This window comes from Fistularia commersonii, chromosome 14, assembly GCF_037954325.1.
Source record: "Fistularia commersonii isolate RoL2024-O1a breed Wild chromosome 14, RoL_Fcom_v1.0, whole genome shotgun sequence".
In the NCBI taxonomy this organism is placed as follows: Eukaryota; Metazoa; Chordata; class Actinopteri; order Syngnathiformes; family Fistulariidae; genus Fistularia; species Fistularia commersonii.
The window spans coordinates 2,892,427-2,914,042 of record NC_141297.1 but is presented as its reverse complement, the minus strand read 5'-3'; the positions used below and the strand labels follow the sequence as shown (position 1 = coordinate 2,914,042).

General features: G+C 46.1%; 1 protein-coding gene across 1 annotated transcript; it reads right to left on the bottom strand.

The window, feature by feature from the left end:
- Nucleotides 1-986: 986 nt before the first annotated feature.
- On the bottom strand, nucleotides 987-16,695 carry gls2a (glutaminase 2a (liver, mitochondrial)). Its single transcript, XM_086159905.1, has 18 exons — nucleotides 16,354-16,695; nucleotides 15,893-15,980; nucleotides 13,705-13,826; nucleotides 10,030-10,159; nucleotides 9,872-9,951; nucleotides 9,559-9,722; nucleotides 7,931-7,989; nucleotides 6,065-6,097; nucleotides 5,927-5,985; nucleotides 5,781-5,847; nucleotides 5,662-5,712; nucleotides 3,088-3,264; nucleotides 2,877-3,008; nucleotides 2,725-2,817; nucleotides 2,587-2,648; nucleotides 2,042-2,118; nucleotides 1,906-1,969; nucleotides 987-1,654 (listed from the first exon to the last, which is right to left on the bottom strand). The coding sequence occupies exons 1-18, from the start codon at nucleotides 16,566-16,568 to the stop codon at nucleotides 1,510-1,512; spliced, it is 1,818 nt and encodes a 605-aa protein (XP_086016031.1). The 5' UTR covers nucleotides 16,569-16,695; the 3' UTR covers nucleotides 987-1,509.
- Nucleotides 16,696-21,616: the final 4,921 nt, after the last annotated feature.

Sequence of the window (21,616 nt, the reverse complement as noted above, 5' to 3'; positions counted from 1 at the left end):
TTTACACAGTTGAATGTGCTGACAACAAAATCACACAAAAATGATCAATGGAAATCAATTGTATCAACCCATGGAGGTCTGGATTAGGAATCGCACTCCAAATTAAAGTGTAAAAACAAACTCCAGGCTGATCCAACTTTGATGTAATGTCCTTAAAACAAGTCCAAATGAATGTGTGTTGCTTCCTGAGTGGACACTATGATTTCACACAAGTGGGATTGACTTGGAGTTACATTGTGTTGTTCAAGTGTTCCCTTTATTTTTTTTGAGCAGTATATAAGATATACAGATAGGCAATAAAATAACTATACAATATATAAACAGGCAATAAAATATGTATTTTGCAAGTTGAAAGTGTTTGGGGGTCTTTAGACCCAAAAAAGAACAATCTTGCTTTCATCCGTCCACAAAATGTTTCTCTATTGCTCTTTAGGTCGGTCGATTTGCTCTTCGGCAAATTGTCTCGTCTTCATCACGTCTTTTTTTTTTTTTTTTTAATGGATAAGAAGGATTTTGAGCTTCACCCACATTTTTAACACTATGTATGTCCTCTATTGTAAGTCGCTTTGGATAAAAGTGTCTGCCAAATGTAATGTAATGTAACACTGCTATTATTTTCAACACAACTATATTAATCACAGATTGTCTCACTAGAGATGGTAAAGTTCTGAATCGCAATTTTCCTGATCAGAACCTGCAGTATCACAGCTTCCAGGCTCAGTCGTCCATTTACGATCTCCACCGCCAAATCCGGGGGGTTCGACCCGGACCTGTCGATCACAGACAGACGTCAAACCGCCCTTTTCGTTCTCGCCGCTCGTCCGGTCAATTCAGGGTCTCCTGTGAACCTCCTGCATTTTTTTTTTTGGACCGCGGGAGGAACCCGGAGGAACCTCAGAACGGTCCGCTGCAAACCGTCCTCTGGAAGGAACATCCAGCGTCTGACGCGAAATCACAAAAAAAAAAAAAAAAAACACCCAAGCCGCTTCAGTGTTGATACTGTGTGTTTTAATAAAATCGTCAAGAGAAGCGCTTTCACTCTCCTTTCCTTACAGCCGGCGGACATTCATAAGGTCATTTGACACGAGCGGGTAGAGAAAACTTAATTTTCTATCTATGATTAACCTTCTGTTTTAACACATGGAAAAAAAAAACATCGTGCGCAGTCTCAAGCCGAGCGCGGCGTGCACGTCCCCTCCTCCCTCCCCCAACGTCGAGGTAGAATAATTCATGAAGCAGCTTCAGGAGGCCGAAAAAACCCCCTGATTGAATTATGCACCGATTAATCAGAACGGGATCAGGATTTTCATATTAAAAAAAAAAAAAGAATAAATAAGCACGACAATTAGATACAAAGAGGGAAAAAAGCGAGCAGAGTCACAGCTTCAATTCATCTTTTTTTTTTTTTTTTTTAAAGCAATAAAACCCTATCGAAATCCTACATCTCGTATTTACATCTTATTTATAATTGGAATATATCTAAGAAAGCGTCATTGGTAGCGATTTTCCTCACACGACGCTCTTGAGCGTGTCCGGCGGCGCCTTCTGCTCCTCGGGGTCGCCGTCGGCGACGGCACGCTGGTACTCCCGCAGGACGGAGGCCACGACCTCGTGTCCGAACTGCATGGCGTCGTCCAGCGGCGTGTTCCCCCACCTGGCGAAGGAGGTCAAAGGTCATACGCGGACCCACTTTCGAGTGAACGGCGAGTTTCCAAGAAAACTTATCAACACGGCTGCGAGGACACTCGGGAGGAAGATGTAGAAAACGGTTAAATAGGTTTCCGGGGCGACCGGACGTGCCAGTTTCGCCGCCCCTCCCCCCCCCTCGTTTTTTTTTTTTTCCCGCGACGGGGAATCGTTTTTTTTTTTTCGGAGACGGGCCGAAGATGCGGGAGGATCTCCTACCTGTCCTTCACGTGAGGATTCACTTTGCAAATGTCTGTGAGGAAGAGCACGGCGTCTGCATGGCCTGCGAGAAGAAGAAGAGGTGAGACGTTCGAGACGTTCGCTTGTTTCGGAGTCGCGGGTTATTCGCCGTTACCTTCGGCGGCCGCCACGTGCAAAGCCGTGCGCGAGTCGTAGTCGGTCTGCTCCATGTTCAGCGCCGAAAGCGCAAACCTGCACGTGGAGGGGGAACGAAACCGGGATGATTATTTATTGATATCAAGGAAGTATATTAGCGAGAAGGAAATGCATCTTCGTCTTTGTCCTCCGGGCCGCTGCCTTCAGGGGGTCTCCTCAACCAATCATCTGCCTCCATCTCTCTTTCCCTTCTTACATAAACCTCCTTCCTGGTTGTCCTCCAGGCACCGTCGGCGTCCTTCCATCTAGACTTGCATCTCCGGAACATCTAACACCCGCCGTCCTCCTCATTCCTGATCCTCTCCATCCTCAGGCATCATCAAACATCTTTCTGATACTTCCCTCCACCTTCTCCGTTGTTCTGGACCCTTCTTCATCTCCACCTCAAGCTCTCTAGATGTTCCTCCACCCGCTCCCTGCTCTCATCATCCTTCCCAAACATCATATTCGACGGAGATCCCCGTCCGACCTCCTGACGAGGAGCAGTGTTTCTGTGGAACTTGCCTCCCCAGGGCGGAGACGTCTCCGCTGTAGGCCGCGAACATCAGGTTCACCACCGACTTGTTCTGGAGAAGAACCAGAAGACATCCATCAACGGCGCCGAAGAAGCCGAACCCAAACCCCGGGCGGCTCGGAACCCACCGGGTCGTCGTCCGATTTTCTTCTCGGGTCGTGTTTCTTGGTGAAGTGCCTCAAGTTGTCGTAGTTGTGGAAGTTGAAGTGACACACCAGCTCCTGGAGGAGACGAACGTCTTGAGAACGTGCGGAGACACCAGGGACGGAGAAGCTCCTACCTGGCAAAAGTGGATTCCTCGCACGCTGTTTCCCAGGCGATCCAGCGGCGGCGACCAACACATCATTCCCATGACGTTGGGGACGACCAGGAGCACGGCGCCCGAAACGCCGGATTTGGCGGGCAAGCCCACCTGGACGAGAAGAAAAACACGGCGTTCCTCAGCGCTCGCTAGGTCTCGGACGCTGAAGGTCTTGCTCGAGGTCACTCACGTGGAAGGCGAACTGTCCGGAGAAGTCGTACATCCCGCAGGAGTGCATGAGGCTGAGCGTGTTGCGGACGGCTTCGGCGCTGAGCACGCGGTCGCCCGTGGTCGGGCAAATGCCGCCGTTGGCCAGGGTGGCGGCCATGACGCTTCCCGACTCGCAGGTGACCTCTATGGAGCACAGCTGGCGCGGAAGAACGCGTCATTTGTTAGCGATAATCCAGGCGGCGGCTAGTTAGCTTAGCATAAAGACCAGTTAGCTTAGCATAAAAACAGATCCGGCTTTATGTCCGCACATGCGAGTGAGAGGGTGAATGGTTGTATGACGGGTGAATGTCTTTCTGCGCGTCCTTGCGATGGATTGGCTACAGGTTCGAGGGGAACCCCGCCTCTCGGCCAATGGCAGCGGGGATCAACTCAAGCCCCGCCCCCACAACATAAGTGCAGGATAAGCCACATAAGACTTTATGTCTTTTTAAGACCTTAAAACACTTGATAGCCTTAACTTTGACTCTTTCTTTTTATTGTATTTCTTATTCTCCCTCCTTCCTACTATTATCTATTATTGTTATGTTTTACTTGAAACTCTGTCACAACAATTTCCTTCGGGATTAATAAAGTTGTGTTTATCTTATCTTATAATGAATGAATGAACGAAGGAATAAATGAACAATCAGGACGAGTCAACCAAAAAAGAAGTAGAACATGTGGAACCACAAGGGAGTCCCAGCTGTCTACATGCTGCTACTACTGCTACTTTTACTACTACTACTACTACTACTACTACTACTACTACTACTACTACTACTCCTGAGATCATGCAAGCTGCAACAGCATATAAATACGTAATGTGGAGAATCGGTCAGCTTAGTCCCAACATCTATAGAAGCTGGGATGTAAATGCGTCAGATTTTGTCTCTGGTCGGATACGAGGAAAACAAATGACTTTTTAGAACAATAACAATAGAAATAATAATACATTCTGCAGGACTGTCTCAGAAAATTAGAATATTGTGATGAAGTTCTTTATCTTCTGTAATGCAATTACAAAAACAAAAAATGTCATACATTCTGGATTTATTACAAATCAACTGAAATATTGAAAGCCTTTTATTATTTTAATATTCCTGATTATGGCTTACAGCTTAAGAAAACTCAAAAAATCCTATCTCAAACTTTAAGACTATCATGAAAAAGTTTTTTTTTTTTTTTTTTTTTTAATTGCATCAGAGAAGATAAAGAACTTTATCACAATATTCTAATTTTCTGAGACAGCCCTGTTATTTATTGACATCTTAATACTCAAGGCCATTTTGCATCAAAATAGCGGCTAAAAGCAACGCGCCGAACAAATGGATATGAATTTTTCATATCTAACGATGGAACTGCAAACTCTCTCCATCCTCAACAGACCGAATAATTCCCGGCGTTGTGAATATTTTTAATTAAAACAAAAAATATATGAACAAATGTTACCCCTGGATTGGAAAAGAGAGCAAAAAAGTTATTTTTAGGAATTTTATAATCGTAATCGTCACATTTGATCGATCTAATACATGTGTAGTTTGGTTTTGTGGACTGGTTTGTCAGAAAATACCTGGCCTAAAAAAGTAATTCTCTGTTTTTGTGTTGTTTTTTTTTGGAAATTATTTTTTTCATTTCTTTTTTGATTTTTTTTTTCTTTTTAATTAAAAAAAAAAAAAAAAAAAATTCATTTTTTGCAATGTTTTTACATTCTAGACCAGCAACCTTTAGCGCTTTAAGAGCCGTTTGGATCCGTTTCACCACAGTGAAGAAGAAACCCTTTGGAAATTTAAAATGAATTAACACGGCGTGTAATGTTATTTTCTTTTTTTTTGTCTTTATGGTATGTATAAACAAAAAAATATGTGTTGGTTTTTTTTTTTTTAATCAATTAATAACTCTTTGCCGCTTTGCTTATTAGTTATTCCTATATTGATACTTCAGTGAGACTATTTTTTTCAGATTATAACTTATATGTTTACACTCTAGAGTATGTATTTTATTTATTTTTTTACATGCATTTTTAATTTTAGTTAGTCTTGTCCTTGTATGCGAAACATATCCCAAGCATGGGCTCAGTAAAATACATCTTAAAACACTTTATAGCCTTGACTTTGACACTTTATAGTTTTATTTGTATTTCTTATCCTCTCCCCCTTTTTATACAATTTCCTACTATTATTTATTATTGTTATGTTTTACTTGAAACTCTGGCACAACAATTTCCTTCGGGATAAATATTCTTATCTCAAAACTAAAGTAATTTAATTCATAAGTAATTATTTCTAATTCATTTCTGCGTGCAACAAAACATTTTGAACTCTGAAAAATAAAAAGAGTTTTTTGTATTTAAGAAAAAAAGCTGAATTTAATGATCCGCCTTTTACTGGCGCGTGCAGTCGTTCATTAAGAGCGAGAAAAATATTTTAACACAGTTTTATTTAGATGTTACAAAACCGCGAACGGCGGCGGTACAACCTGTGTTCCGACGACGAGGACCTCATTTAAACCTTTAATCTTAACGAATCTTTTAATTCTCTGCAGGATTTCTCCTCACCTGAAAGTAGAAGTCCAAGGCGGCCATCATGTCCGCGTTGTCAGGGAAACACTGCAAGCAAAGCGTCCGTCAGGTCACGGGAAGGAAAACGCCATCTTAGAAACGGCGTTTTTGCACACCTTTTTCTCCTTGAGGTAGTAACCGATGGCGTAATTCCGATCCCCCGTCTCCCTCTCGGACTGGAAACTGCAAAAAAGCGAAAAAGATGGAGAGACTTTTTCCTCCCCGACGTGAGAAGAAGCGTCCGGGTTTGCGACGGACTCACGTGGCGTTGCTGAATCCCACGTACTCGGTGCCGGCCATTCCCTTCAAGAAGTCCATCACCTGCGGCGAGATTGGCACGCTCGTGGACGGCGAGGACGCAAACCCGTAGAAATATATCCGATAAATGTAAAATACTCACGTAATCAAATCTCTCCGCTTTGTTTGAGTCGGGCTGTCGGAGTTGAGAACGGAAGACAACATCAGATAGCAGATTCTGTTAGCGCCGCGCCCGACAGATGGCGGCGTTTGAGTGTTTTGACGGCGAGGATCGGATTTTAGGTTTCGCCCCCCCCCCCCCCCACGTGGCCGCCGCTCCAGAGAACACACTCGGTGGCGGTTTATGACCGTGCTTGGATTTCACCGTCCGCCAGGGGATCATTACCGAGGTGTCCGATTACGCATTTAAAAAGTTTACCTGCGAAGGTTAAATGTCAGGCGTCGGTCGGAAGGGATTGATTGCGTATCTTTTCCGACAGCTTCGCTCCGCCGCGCTCCACAAAAGGAAAATAGCTTTTTAAAGTCTGGCATACTTTTTGCACCAGCGGTGCATTAATATTGCAAAAAGTAAAAACACATTAGTCTTTTCTGTGCATTAAACATCACGTTCTGGAACACACACACACACACACACCAGCAAAACAGAAACTCAAGCAGGCCAACAAACACACCTTCTGTTTGGGTGGCTCTAATTGGCCGAGAGGGAACACACTCCCCCACACGGCTGCCCGTCCCTCTTGCACAAAACCTGACCCACTTGTGAGGCCCCGAGTATTTCTACTGTCAGCTGGGAGACACACACACACACACACACACAACGTCCATATATGGCTGCGTGCACAGTTAGCATGACGGCTGGCGAGTCAGATGATGCTGGTCATAGTCCAGCAGCCAATGAGTGTGTGTTTAATCTGCGATAACTGCCGCCGATGTGTGTTTGGAGTGTGTTTGACTCATCCTGGAGTCAAAGAGTACATATAGACATACATGTACCGGTTTTTCTGGACTATTAGGCGCACCTCAATATAAGCCGCACCGGCTGGCCGATGGCTATCTAGGTCTTCCTCCTGCGCGCTAAAACCGTCAAAGTCGTCTTCTTCGGTGTCGGAGTTGAACGGACTCAGAATTTCTCGGTCATTTCATCGGCCCGATGTGACGAGGATAAACGTTTAAGTGGCTTGAAGCTCGTTCGCGTCCCCACCCCCAAAAAACATCCATATATTAGCCGCATCGTTGTTTATGTGAAAAAAGTCGTGGCTTATCGTCTGGAAATTATGATATATGTGTGTGTGTGTGTGTATGTAAAATATGTAAAGTATAAATGTTTGTACGTCTGTATGATGAATGAATGAAAGAGTGAATAGCTGTACCGTATTTTGCGGACCATAAGGCGCCTGAAACGAAATAGTTTAGTCGAATTTTATTCCTTTAATTCATCTCGATTTGTTCCCTTGGAAACTCGCTTTGGTCTTCTTGCAAAATTTGCAGATTGGTTTATGGTTGCAAGCGACATTTTGACAAATTTTTGAGCGCAGTGTACCACATAAAATGGGTTGGAGGTCAGTAAGCACAAGAATTCCGCACTGGATTTTAAAGCGCATTGCTGATTTTTGAGAAAATGTAAGGATTTTAAGTACGCCTTACGGTATGTCTGTATACGACAAGTGAATTGTTGTCTTTTTTTATGTGTGTTGTTGTGATCTGCAGGATAAACCCTGCCTCTCGCCCAATGACAGCCGGGATAGACTGCAGGCTCAGTGGTACAGACAATTAACGAATGAATGTTTTTCCACTCTATTTTTTGGGGGATTGTATTAAAGCTGTATATCATCGCTACATATGAATGTCTTAGTATTCTCTGCTGCCATGAGATTTATCTGTGTGTGTGTGTGTGTGTGTGTGTGTGTGAACCAAATTCAACCCCTGTCCATGTGATTGAAACTGTTTTGGATGAAAGAGAAATCATATTCCTGTGACCTGAGAATGACCCTCCTCCCACAGATCTTACCTTTATCAGCGAGCTGATGACGATGGCCCCGGCGTTCACCATGGGGTTGTGGGGTTTATCTAACCAAGTAGGAGACAAGAGTGCATTATCACCAATTTGAAGTTAAAATAAAACCCAAATTAAATTCTTCAAAGTAGCTAAACTAACGTAATTATTATTTTAAATGACTTGTTAATTATTTTGAACCTCTTTAAAAAAATGGAGCATACAAGTTTGGTGCCAGTGATGGCATCATTTAAGTTTGTGCAAACATCTTGTGTGTTTTCTGTCGCTTTTGTTACCTTTCACCAGGGGTACTTCCCGAAAGTAACTAAACTAATCTAATTATTATTAGAAACTACATATTTATTTTGAATCTCTTTAAAAAATGGAGCATACAAGTTTGGTGCCAGTGATGGCATCATTTAAGTTTGTGCAAACATCTTGTGTGTTTTCTGTAACTTTTGTTACTTATCACCAGGGGTACTTCCCTAAAGTAACTTAATTAATCTAATTATTATTAGAAACTACTTATTTTGAATCTCTTTAAAAAATGGTGCATACAAGTTTGGTGCCAGTGATGGCATCATTTAAGTTCGTGCAAACATCTTGTGTGTTTCTGTTGCTTTTGTTATTTTTCACCAGGGGTACTTCCCTAAAGTAACTAAACTAACCTAATTATTATTAGAAACTACATATTTATTTTGAATTTAAAAAAAAAAATGGAGCATACAAGTTTGGTGCCAGTGATAGCATCATTTGACTTTGTGCAAACATCTTGTGTGTTTCTGTTGCTTTTGTTATTTTTCACCAGGGGTACTTCCCTAAAGAAACTAAACTAATCTAATTATTATTAGAAACTACTTATTTTGAATCTCTTTAAAACATGGAGCATACAAGTTTGGTGCCAGTGATGGCATCATTTAAGTTTGTGCAAACATCTTGTGTGTTTTCCGTAACTTTTGTTACTTATCACCAGGGGTACTTCCTTAAAGTAACTAAACAAATCTAATTATTATTAGAAACTACTTCTTTATTTTGAATTTTTTTAAATAAATGGAGCATACAAGTTTGGTGCCAGTGATAGCATCATTTGACTTTGTGCAAACATCTTGTGTGTTTCTGTTGCTTTTGTTATTTTTCACCAGGGGTACTTCCCTAAAGAAACTAAACTAATTATTATTAGAAACTACTTATTTTGAATCTCTTTAAAAAATGGAGCATACAAGTCTGGTGCCAGTGATGGCATCATTTAAGTTTGTACAAACATCTTGTGTGTTTTCTGTCCCTTTTGTTATTGTTCTCCAGAGGCAGGTAGACATGGTAGGGCATAGTTGAGACCAAAAGTTCTATTTTTTGGCCAAATGAAAAGAAGCGGCATCGGCCGGGAAAAAAAAACAACGAATTCGATAACAAAGCAAAGTCACTAGATAAGTAATATCAGTTCATAAAGTGAGAATCTGGCCATACCATACTGCTCACCCCTGGGTGGAGGGGGACATTACCGCTGCGAAGGCAAGGTGATTAAAGAGTCCATAATGTTGCTAAGAGCCCATCGGAGAACGTGTTCGTGTTCCTGCGTTCTTTAGCTCATTCGCGCAAACACGCCAATGAGGTCACCCACCGACCTTCCCGCCGCACCATCTCACCTTCCTCGTTGAGCGACAGCTTGTTGAATTTGAAGCCGCTGGGCTCTTTGCCCACGAAGTGATGCACGCGCTCGCTTCCCAGCTCGTGCACGGCGACGGCGTATTCCAACGGCTTCACGCACGACTGCAGACAGAAGGGAACCTTGGTGTCACCCACAGAGTGTCTGGATGGATGGAGGAGCGTGGAGGCGAGATGGATGGATGGGTGGATGGATGGAGGGAGGGATGGAGGGAGGAGGGGCGACGGTTAGTGAGACAGGAAACGCGATGGAGGATTTGAGGATGAACGCGTGATCGGAATCGGACGTGCCACCTTTGTCCATCGATGGTGCACAGAGACGCCCCCCACAGGTCCGGGCTGAACTTGGCCAGTTGAGGGATGTAATCGGCCACCTGGGTGAAGGCAAGAACGACCGGGTGAATACGTGAACCTCCTCCCGACGGAGGTAGCGGGCGCTTCCCCGGACTCGCCTGCCCGCCCTCCTGCCGCCGCGCGCTGTCGTGCATTTGGTTGATCTGCAGGGTGAAGTCCTCGAAGTCTGGGATGATGAATTTCTTCCTGAAGGCCTTCGTTAGCAGCATGATGTTGCTGCCCACACACCTGCGGGAGAGGAGAGACAAGTGTTCTTAGTCAGGGTGGGAACATCCGTCCATCTGTCCGTCCATCCGTCCGTCCATCTGTCCGTCCATCTGTCCGTCCATCTGTCCGTCCATCCGTCCGTCCATCTGTCCGTCCATCTGTCCGCCCATCCATCCGTCCATCTGTCCATCCATCCATCCATCCATCCATCCATCCATCCATCCATCCATCCATCCATCCATCCATCATCCATCCATGCATCTATCTTTCCATCCATCCATCCATCCATCCATCATCTGTCCATCCATCCATCCATCCGTCCATCTATCTTTCCATCCATCCATCCATCCATCCATCCATCCATCCATCTGTCCATCTATCTTTCCATCCATCCATCCATCCATCCATCCATCCATCATCTGTCCATCCATCCATCATCAACACAAAATATCAATCCTTCCTTCCTTCCTTCCTTCCTTCTTCCTTCCTTCCTTCCTTCCTTCTGTCCATCCATCCATCAAACGTTCTCCACATCAATCCATCCACCAATCCATCAATCCACCTTTTTATCCATCCATCCGTCCGTCCGTCTGTCCGTCCGTCCATCCACCCATCCATCCATCCATCCATCCATCCATCCATCCATCCATCATCCATCCATGCATCTATCTTTCCATCCATCCATCCATCATCTGTCCATCCATCCATCCGTCCGTCTGTCCGTCCATCCATGCATCTATCTTTCCATCCATCCATCCGTCCGTCCATCCCTCCATCCGTCCATCCATCCATCCATGCATCTATCTTTCCATCCATCCATCCATCCATCCATACATCTATCTTTCCATCCATCCATCCATCATCTGTCCATCCATCCATCCGTCCGTCCGTCCCTCCATCCTTCCATCCATCCATCATCAACACAAAATACCAATCCATCCTTCCTTCTTTTCTTCCTTCCTTCCTTCCTTCCTTCCTTCCTTCCTTCCTTCCTTCCTTCTGTCCATCCATCCATCAAACGTTCTCCACATCAATCCATCCACCAATCCATCAATCCACCTTTTTATCCATCCATCCATCCATCCATCCATCCATCCAGTCTGTCCAATATGTCAATCTATTCATCCGCTTGTCCGTCTCTCCATTCATCTGTCCAACCGTCTTCAATCCATTCGTCAAGCTTTCTAACCATTGATCCGCCCATTCATTGAAACATCCATCCACCTCACTACCAGTCCATCCATTCATCTTCCCATCCATCTATCCATCTATCATCAACCCAAATCATAAATCTATCTATTCAACTTTTTACCCATCCATCCATCTGTCCATCAATCTGTCCATACACCATCAATCCGAAACATAAATCTATCAATCCATCTTTTCATCCATCAGCCTAGTTGATTTGCAGTGTTTGGTTCTGCCATCCATCCATCCATCCATCCATCCATCCATCCATCCATCCATCCATCCATCCATCCATCCATCCATCCATCCATCCATCCATCCTCCTAGTGTTTGCAGTGTTTGGTTCTGCTTGAATCCCCCCTTGTGTTTCCTTCTTGTTCCCTCCATCCTTCCTGTCTCCTCATCCGTCTCTGCCGTGATGTGTTCAGGTTCTTATTGTTCAAGGTCAGTCTTTCTGGGAGCAGTTTTAAAAAAAAATCTGAAAATCAATCTTTCTTTTTCTTCTCCGTTTACGTGCAACTGCATTTTGTTTCTGGAGAACGTCAGCTCAGAGCTCACAGTCCAGGTACGCTTGACCTTCTGACACTCAAATTTGTTGTTAGCGCAACTCTTGCTTTCACATCACTTGGATCTGCGGTGTTTGTCAAAACCTTTCGTGCCCATTGCGCACGTAGACCAGCTAATTTTCCCTCCGTGATGTTGTGACATTGCTGACGCAGCGCGGGCCAGTATGTCGTAAGTGGACATCCCAAAACAAGCATTGTGAAGCTCAAAGTCCGATCACGCCATCGTTAGATCCGAGCCGATCCCGGCTGCGATTGATGCTAGCCGGTGAACCCCTCCAAATATCAGCTCACTCTAAAAAAAAGGAAAGTTGATGTCAAAATTTGCGTCTTCAAAAATTAATTGCACTGCTAAATATTTATTTCCAAAGCGGTGTATAAGGATAACAATTTGAATCGTCACTATGTGACCAAAAAAAGGAAGGAGCTACGAAGACTTGTCTGATGAAGGTAGTCAGATATTTTGCTAGCATAACCGCAAAACCATCAAGGGTATTTTTATAAAGCTTTGCACACCAAAAAAACGCAGCTTTTGAGGCAACTTTCGCCGTATCCTAAAAAAAACGCTGGAAAAAATATGCTATTTTTGGATGGACAGCTTACTAAGGAGTGTGTGTCGAACTCTGCAGCAGTAATATGCTAGCATATAACACGAATAAAAAGCATTTCGCATAAAGTCAACAAATCTTTAGCATACCGCTAACACCTTTTTAGTGTTTGTGAAGGTCAAGACATGTATTGTTTATCATTTTATTCTTCTAATATCCAGCAGCAGCTAATCGAGATATGGAATTTACTGCCTTTTGCAATGGGGGATGAATAATATTGATTATAAATTAGTTTAAGTTACCATTGGTTCGGCCCTCCAACACCATCCACCACATTTCTCATGTGGCCCCTTGTTAAAATTATTTCTAGAGACATACAACCACCCACTCTATCATTCACTCATCCGGGCAATTTTCGGGTCTCCAAAGAACCTCCTGCATATTTTTGTCCTGTGGGAGGAACCCCACGCAGAAAGCCCGAACTCAGAACCAGGGAACTCCTTATTGTGTAGCGAAAGCGCTAAACTGCCGCTCCACTTGTTTCCAACTTTATGTATTTATTGGCACTGGATGCTAATCGAACCCCCGGTCGCCAAATAAATACACCCGTCTATCAGCCGCTTGCAAAAGACATAAAGTATAATAACTCCGAGGCTATAATTGGCTGGCGGCGCCTCGTGCTCTCAAGGAAAGCTCCTCGCCGGCCTGTCGCAGCTGGTCCGGCAGCCGTCACGCACCCGAAGAGACGCTCGCGTGAGGTTTGGGACACGGGGAAAGAGGAGAGCGGAGAGCGACTGAATTATTCACACGGGTCATTTCCTAAAAAAAGGAGATGGCTCTCTGTTTCTAATAGCATATTTATGGCGATTTTTTTTTTTTTTTTTTTTACAGGGGTTGGACAGGCAAAGTCCCACACAGGTGGGTTTGAGGAAACCACCAGATCGGTGGAGCGCGTTGGGCTCGGCGAGGAATATTTTGGCCGAGACCCCCGGCTTTGGCTCGCCGCCGCGCACGTGAGTCCGCCCGGCGGCAGCTGTCAGCACTAAAACGCCTGTCTCCGTCCGTCTCGTGCTCCGGCCTCTTGGGGCTATTCGCAGATCACTTCCTTTGCGCCGCCGACCTTAACCGACCTTGAAATAAATTCCATATGACGGCCATGTTTTTCCACATGCTTCTCCAGCAAGGGACGACGCAAATATTCCTCATATCGGAGGCAAACAGGTAGAAACCCCTGCATACGTCGCTATTTTTTTTTAGCATTTCACACCTCCTGAAGAGCTTCTTGTCCATCATGACCGGCCCTATGGAGTCACGAGTGGACTGGCGCATCTGGCGGACGATGTCGCGCAGCCGAGGGTCGGACGTCAGCAGACCCGTTTTTCTCAGAGCCTGTTGGGGGGAAAAGGGGAAAAAAATATTAGCCGGGTTGTAAGAGAAGCAAGCGATGACCTTGAGCGATCTGCCCTTTCCGTAAAGGGTCTTCAGATGTGGGAGTTTGTAAATAACGGAGATGTTTAACGAAATGTAATGAAAGTTGATCGCGAACTCAGCCGGGAGGTTGTTCGGAGTCAACGGTCAGAGAGAGGCGGCGAGCGGGACGCTACCGTGAGGCCAGCGAACGCACCACGTGCGTCTATTTTAAGGACGTCATGTATGTGACCCTCTCATGTCACATTCTGAGTCACCGTATGAGATGACTGATACTTGGGTCCAGCCTGCCGCGCACATGGCTGCCGGCGTGCGCTTGTTGACAGCGGTTGTCTCATACCCTTTCTTTGTTCCGGGACAGTAAACGATGTTCTTAATCTGGCAGTACGGTACACTGGAAAAACATGCTTTTTCTGCTCGAGGGTTCTTGAAGGAACCTTTGAGTTCCAGTCGGCCGGCCTCCTGCGGGAGTCAGATATGTGACCCAAAGCAAAGTTGGAAACTTTTCTGGAAGCTGCCTTGAGGGGTTTCTCAGCGGGTGTGAAGGTCCACTGTGCAGATGACAGTGGACCGCAAGGCTCCACTCTGGCCTCCGTCTGGATACGAAACAGCACTTTGACTGCTGCAGGTTTCTTGGATCCGTCATTTCCCAGGACCTCGAGTGGTCATCCGACATAGACGCTGTGATCATGAAGGCCCGACAAGCCCTCTACTGAGGACCTACACACCTCGGATGGAGGGGATCAGGGATGACTCCACTCGAGGGACGGCACATGTCAGATAAAATCAGACTGAGATGATCTGGACATGGACAGAAGGGGGGATAGTGAAGATCTGGGTTGGTAGATGAGTGTTGAGGTCCCAGCTGCCAGGCTGGAGGTCCAGAGAGGACATTTATAGGATGGAGTGGTGTGTTACGACACTTTGTCCTCTTGTTTGTTCATCCTGACTTTCTGGAAGTACATCCAGAGTCTACTTGATGGATGTTTCACGAGTGCCTTGATGGGTTTGTTTTCCCGTGCACATGCGCGAGTCATACCGTCGGCTCACTGGCAGAAGACCCAGAATGAGCTGAATTTGACAGCGCTATTCTGCGATGCTGCATGTTTGGAACGAGGGGACGGGTTCTCGCGCAGAAGAGTAGGCGGAGTGTCGGTGAAAGGGTCCGACACCGGACAAGAAACTCTATCTGGCCTCACGTGAAGGCTAACGTTCTCTGAGCCATCCAACCATCTGGATCCAAGTGTTTTCACACGACTAGTGGCTTCTCTGCACCAGCTCCCAGCACCATTCATAGTAGAATCCAAAATTTAAACCACAGATCTGGACACTCCCAGGATACAGGGCTACATGTGGACCAGAGGTTCTGCAGCATTTGGCTACCGAGCTCCTCCTCTCCGGTGTCCATCTGGGTCGGGGTCACCTTCTCTCCCTCTATAAACTGACTTAAAACCTTTTTGACAAAGCTAATAGTTAGCGCTAGCTTAGCCTCTACTTGTGCTTCATCGGCTTAGCGCTGCCAAGGGATATCCCATGATGGACTTCTCTCATTCCTCCCAGTCTGCACTCACATCCCTTCATCAGCGCATGATAGTAACCTCACGTCTTCTTACGAGTCCCTGGGTTTTGCGAGTTCCAGGATGGTGTGGTTTCATCTACTGCTTCTTTCAAGCTCTCGCGTTTCCTACATCAACCGTTCGAGGCAGAAGGCCGCATGGTTTTTTGAGCTCTGAGGTTACAAGTTCTTGCTCCTGGTGGAATGTTGGGCATCTGGAGATCTTAAAGAGTGACATCCAGACCTGCTCTTCATGGAAAGTGTCAGCTGCGTCGCGATTTGCCGGCATTTTCCCACCACTCTGTCACCTGCTATATTTACCCCCATTACACAATAACGCCCGTAAACACCAACCAACCGGAGACGTCCCAGTCGGAGGCGGGGAGAAGTGAAGAACACGTCTTTGCCCTTTGTCTCGTCATGTTTTCCGATGTGCCCTTGAGCAAGACACCCGAGCTCGGCAGTGACTCACAGAGATAAACTGCGATAGCGGGATCATCTCTTTGCCCTCGGTGATGGTGTAGAAGAGTAAGTCCTCCATGCCGCCCATCGACCCGCTCCTGCAAAAAAAAAAAAAAAAAAAAAGGCGACCTTTCAACCTCGTTGGGGGGGGAAAGGTTCTCTGTTTGCATGAACCACTTGCATAGATGAGAAAAAAAAGGGGGGTCGGCGGTTTTCTACAAACAGAGAAAAAAGCAAGAGAGAAAGAGGAAGTGCAGTTTCCTATCAAAATAGTAGGAAGGCATCAAAATACCCGTTATAGACTTGCATAGCATTGCAGTTGCAATTATTTTGAACAACATCAGTCCGTAACTGCATGTATATTTATACGTGTGGCGTGGAGGAGAAGGGCCTCCGCGGGAAGCAGAATTGCATTGTTAAGGATATTTCTAAAGCATACAAGTCCGGGCAGGATATGCAGTCGTGACCTACTTGCCGTATCCATGGTCAAGTGCGTCGGGGCCCGGCTGGTGATGGAGGGCCCGCTGGGCATGAGGGGGCGCCGCGACCCGGCGGGGGAGCGGAACGACCTGCTGGGTCCTGGACGAGACCATACCTTCGGCCGAGGCTCTGCCGGAGATTCCTGAATTTTTAAAAAGCTGCAAGACGCCCGGGTTGGCCGACCTCAGATTTTTCAGGCAGTGCATTGTGAAGACGATGGGCTCGGTCTTCAATTATTTAAAAAACAAAAGTTTTTTTTTTTCCTCCCCCCCCCCCTTGTTAGCTGATCCGCAGAGACACTTGTGACTTGTGTCTCGGAGGTTACCTCCAGCTGCCGTCTCCCAGGCTGGGTCGGACAAGGGGCGGAGGGGGCGTGGCGTTTCAGACCGCCGGGTCAATAACACAACAGCTGCTGCGACCCGACCTGCAATGCGTGACACTGTTACAAAAAAAAATCACTTAAATCACCACTTCATTTATGTCACATCAGTGCGGTTTTCTTCCACGCCTTGCTCCCGGCTGTTTCATTTAATCTGGTTTTCTTTTAGCAGAGCCGGGTGACGTGGAGCAGCAGCAACCCCCGGTCAGACGCTGACACCCCGTGGCCGCTTTCAGTCACTGGAGCGCAGAAAATGCCGGGTCCTCTAGGTGGCGCCCTCGCTCCAGGACCCCTCCGAGCCGCGGGACCCGGTCCGGAAAGGAAGCTTCACAGGTACGTGTCTGAGACCCTCCCACCCTCCATCCAAGGAGCTCCCTGGTTCCCCGGTTGTATAATCCTGGTTTCCTCCACCGACTCTGAATGCGTCCCTTGACTTCGACTCCGGTTCCTCTTTTTGAGAAATTAAGAAATCGGTTTAATTTTTATTTTCTTTCCCCTTCAGCGGGGAGTTCACCTTCCCCTCTCGTGTGGTACTTTCAAAACACTCTGCGTCACAACAGGTGAATCGCCGAAACCGTCTCTATTATCGCACCAACAAGGCCCCATTGACTTTTTGGGGGGTTTGGGAATGTGTGTGTGTGTGTGTGTGTGTGTGTGTGTGTGTGTGTGTCTCCCCGGTTCGTTTTCGAGGTGTGACTCCTCGCAGCCTTCCCGCTCTGCCTCCGGCCGCTCGCAGCTTCTCTGTTTTCAGGAGAAAATGTTTTCCATTCCTGGGCCAATGAATACTACCTTTGTCCCTTCACCCTCCATCTTGTGTGAGAAAGCAACCCCCCCCCCCCTCGCCACCTCGCCCCCCCCCCCCCCCCCCCCCACCTCCAAATCCACCTCTACTTCCACCCCTTCGCTTCCCTCGCCAAGGCTGCACAAACTTAACCTCTCCCCCGGCCACCCCACCCTCCGCCTCGCACAGGAAAAGAAGCATACCGGTCGCGGGGATTTGAATCAGACCCGCTAATCTGGACGTCCAGATAAAGGCCTCTGCAGACGTTTTGTTTCCTAAAAATCAAATTCAAAGCTTCATCCTCTGCTCCTTGTGCCGCTGTTTATTTTTTTTTTTTAATCTGAGTTTGATGAAGCCGGTTTGAATTCGGTAATGAGGTCAAGTCGGATGTTATTTACACGCCGCGAGCCGTCTGGCGTTCCGGACTGCATGTTTTTGGAAGATCTCCAGAACCCCAGGGGTGGCCTTCTGCCTCGACCAGTTGAGGTAGAAAGAGGAGTTGGAGATGGAAAGAAGGTGTGATAGAGGCAGGTTGGGGGGGACAAGAACAAATGACCTTCTACTAATAGAGCAGCAGAGCTGACAGCTACATGCTAATAGCCGACAGGATACAATAATGACTTCCAGCCTCGCTCCGAGGACAGCCACGCCTCCAGCCGAGCTCCTAACTCAAATTTCTGTATTCCAAATTAATTTTAAAATTAATTCAAATGTTTTCAGTCCCCTCCAGTCCTCTGTTTTGCTACCATAATTTCTGGACTATTAGGCGCACCTGAATATAAGCCGCACAAGTTAAAAATGAACAAATAACTATATGTGTTTTAACTTAAAGCTAATCAAATTTAGCAACACATTGTAGCATTAAATGTGTAGCTAGTATCGTCATGTCTGTACTATTGGGCGCACCTGAATATAGGCCGCACTAGCTAAAAATGAACAAATAACTATATGTGTTTTAACTTAAAGCTAATCAAATTTAGTAACACACTGTAGCATTAAATGTGTAGCTAGTACCGTCATTTCCAGACTATTGGGCGCACCTGAATATAAGCCGCATTAGCTAAAAATGAACAAATGAATATATTCATATTAGCCGCAGGTGTCTACATTGTAACGTGAGACATTTACACTGAACGATTAACTTTTAATTTTAATTAAATACATACTTGTAACATCCACAAATTCACATTAGCCGCAAATTAGCTGCAAATTAGCCACATTGTGGTTTGAGCCGCAGTGCTCGAAGCGTGGGAAAAACATAGCAGCTAATTGTCTGGAAATTACAGTATGTGTTTAAAAAAAACAAATTCCATGACTAGCAAATAATATATAATGATAAAATAATGATAATAGCAGTGAATGGAAAGAAATAAACGTGTTTTATTAAGTGTATTTACTTTGAAGATCTGACAAAGATGCCGGTGTTGGCGGAGGATAATTCTCATTTTTCATATGTTGCTCTACCCTTAACTTAACTTAACTTAACTTAACTTAACTTAACTTAACTTAACTTAACTTAACTTAACTTAACTTAACTTAACTTAACCATAATTTCCGGATTATAAGCTGTTACGTGTTGTTAAATGTAACACACTGTATTGTAGTTCCATTGTTTTCTGTGCAATAACCCGATACACATAATTACGACATGTGATCATATACATGTACTTGTGCATAAAGATGCATATATATAACATATATTTTTTATGTACCTTTAACTTTATTTTTATTTATTCCTTTCAATCTTTACCATTTATGTACAAATAATTTGCCTTTTGGAACAGTGAGACTACAGGGAGTGGAGATCAAGATGTTGGAGGATTTCAAATACTTGGGGTCAACAGTCCAGAGCAACAAAGAGTTTGGAAAAGAGGTAAAGAGATGAGTTCAAGCAGGTTGGAATGGGTGGAGAAAAGTGTCAGGGGTGCGAAGAGATAGAAGACTATCAGCCAGAATGAAAGGAAAGATGGGCAAGACAGTGGTAAGACCAGCGATGCTGTATGCTTTACAAACAGCGACAATGACCAAAAGACAGGAGGCAGAGCTGGAGGTCGCAGAGATGAAGATGCTGAGGTTCACCTTGGGAGTGACCAGGATGGATAGGATCAGGAATGAGTCCATTAGTTAGATGACTAGGAGAGAAGGTCAGAGAAGCCAGACTGAGATGGTTGGGTCATGTACAGAGGAGGGACAGTGAATATGTTGGTAGACAGATGTTAGAATTGGAGGTCTAGAGGAGACCAAAATGAAGATTCATGGACATAGTGAGAGAGGATATGAAGTTAGTTGATGTGAGAGAGGAGGATCCAGAGAATAAGGTTAGATGAAGATGGTTGATTTGCTGTGGCGACCCCTGAAGAGAAAAGCCCAAAGGAAAAGAAAAATTTGTCACAGGGGTGCAGGACATGTATGACCCAGACAAAGTGATGACTGAGGTGGTTTGGCCATGAACACTCTGTTCATGGCCAAACTATGGTGGAGATCTGAGTAAAAGGTTGCTGAAGGTGGAGCTGCCAGGCAGGAGGTCAAGAAAGAGAAGAATCATGGATGTAGTCAGAGAAGATATGATGGTAGTTGTTGTGAGAGATTAGGATACAGAGAATAGGGTTAGATGGAGAAAGTTGACTCGCCATGGCAACCCCTGAAGGGAAAAGCCAGAAGAAGAAGAAGAAGAAGAAGACGAAGAAGACGAAGAAGACGAAGAAGACGAAGAAGAAGAAGAAGAAGAAGAAGAAGAAGAAGAAGCTCTACTTGTATGCATTCCTGCTATCTCGGCTAAAAGTTGTAGCTTTTGACACACCATTGAATCCTTGGGACCCCCCACCTCCTTGCCGGGAGATCGTCGAACTTCTGCGCTCCCCTGGTGTCCTGAAATCTGCGTTTGTACTGCAGATGAAAGCTCTTCCTGCCACTCTGAGCCTCCGGTTTCCTCTACCTTATTCTCAGACACATCTTCGTTTCATTTCCTTCCCCGGTTCGACTTCTAAATCAAGAATTCGCGCAAATTTCCCGACCCCGACCTGCCCCGCCGGGAGGTCCCTCTCCCTCGTAGGACGCGCTGCGATTCTTCCGTCGGCCGATGAATGTGGAAGCCAGCTGCGAAGGTCACGGGAGGGACCGCGCCGCACTCCGCTCGCTTTTGCTCCAACCATGCGAATTTTTCGTGCGCGGAAGCGGCCGAGCGGCTGGACTCGGACCAAAGCGCTGGACGCTGCACGTTAAGGTCGGATAGCGCCGCGTCTACACAAATAATGCCTTGCTCCAGGGCGTCACCGGAGCGATTAGACGGGGGAGTGACGGTCCACTAGCTAAATAAAGCCGACACAACCGGACGAAGAGGCCGACTGCCTCTTAGGCACTCGTCCAAGAGGCTTCGGAGGCTCTTGTTAACCCGGGTTTTTTGTATTTTGGGCCGCGGAAGGAAGCGGCTGGACCTGGCGGGACCCCGTGCAGCGCCGGCCTCAGACCCAAAGTAATGTGAGATCCAGAAGGGAGCCTCGGGTGAAGTGTCCAAGTGTTGTTGAGCAAGACACCGAACCTGTATCTGCGCCCCTGGTGCTGCTCCTGAGCTGCCTTCTGCTCATGGTTCATCCATGATGGGTCACTGGTCCATTTTAGCTGATGATGTGCTCTATGCAGAACTCCATGTCACTTTCAAGGTAATTTTTCCTCACGTTGAATCGCAGAATTCCCATCGGTCCCTCCTGCCGGTCCGGGTACGCTAACACGCTAACACGCTAACACGCTAACAGGCGAAATGAAACTCAAGGAAAAAGGTTTGAAGAAAGAGTTTATTCACGGCCGTATTTAAAGATCCTGTATTCAGAGATCGACCCGAGCAAACAAAAGAGTGTCCACACACACACACACACACACACACACACACACGGGAGGAGAGTCAGCGCCAACCTGACGCTCGGCCAAAAGAGCACAGTCGCACCGTGTGCCGTACCTGCTTTCCACGCCGTCGCCTCCCTCAGCCCGCGGAATCCGACCGGCAACCCCCCCCCCCCCTCCTCCCCGCTGCACACACACATTTGATTTTTGGCTCCCGTCGGTCGTTTGTTTCTCTTTCTGCCCCTCAACACTTTTTT

Excerpts from the sequence above, each read along its gene's own strand:
- gls2a (XM_086159905.1), bottom strand. The coding sequence starts at position 16,568 with ATGCACTGCCTGAAAAATCTGAGGTCGGCCAACCCGGGCGTCTTGCAG. Across the intron at positions 10,160-13,704 it reads GACAAGAAGCTCTTCAGGAG|GTGTGTGGGCAGCAACATCA; the intron begins GTGTGAAATGCT and ends CCTCTCCCGCAG. Across the intron at positions 7,990-9,558 it reads GCTGTCGCTCAACGAGGAAG|ATAAACCCCACAACCCCATG; the intron begins GTGAGATGGTGC and ends CTACTTGGTTAG.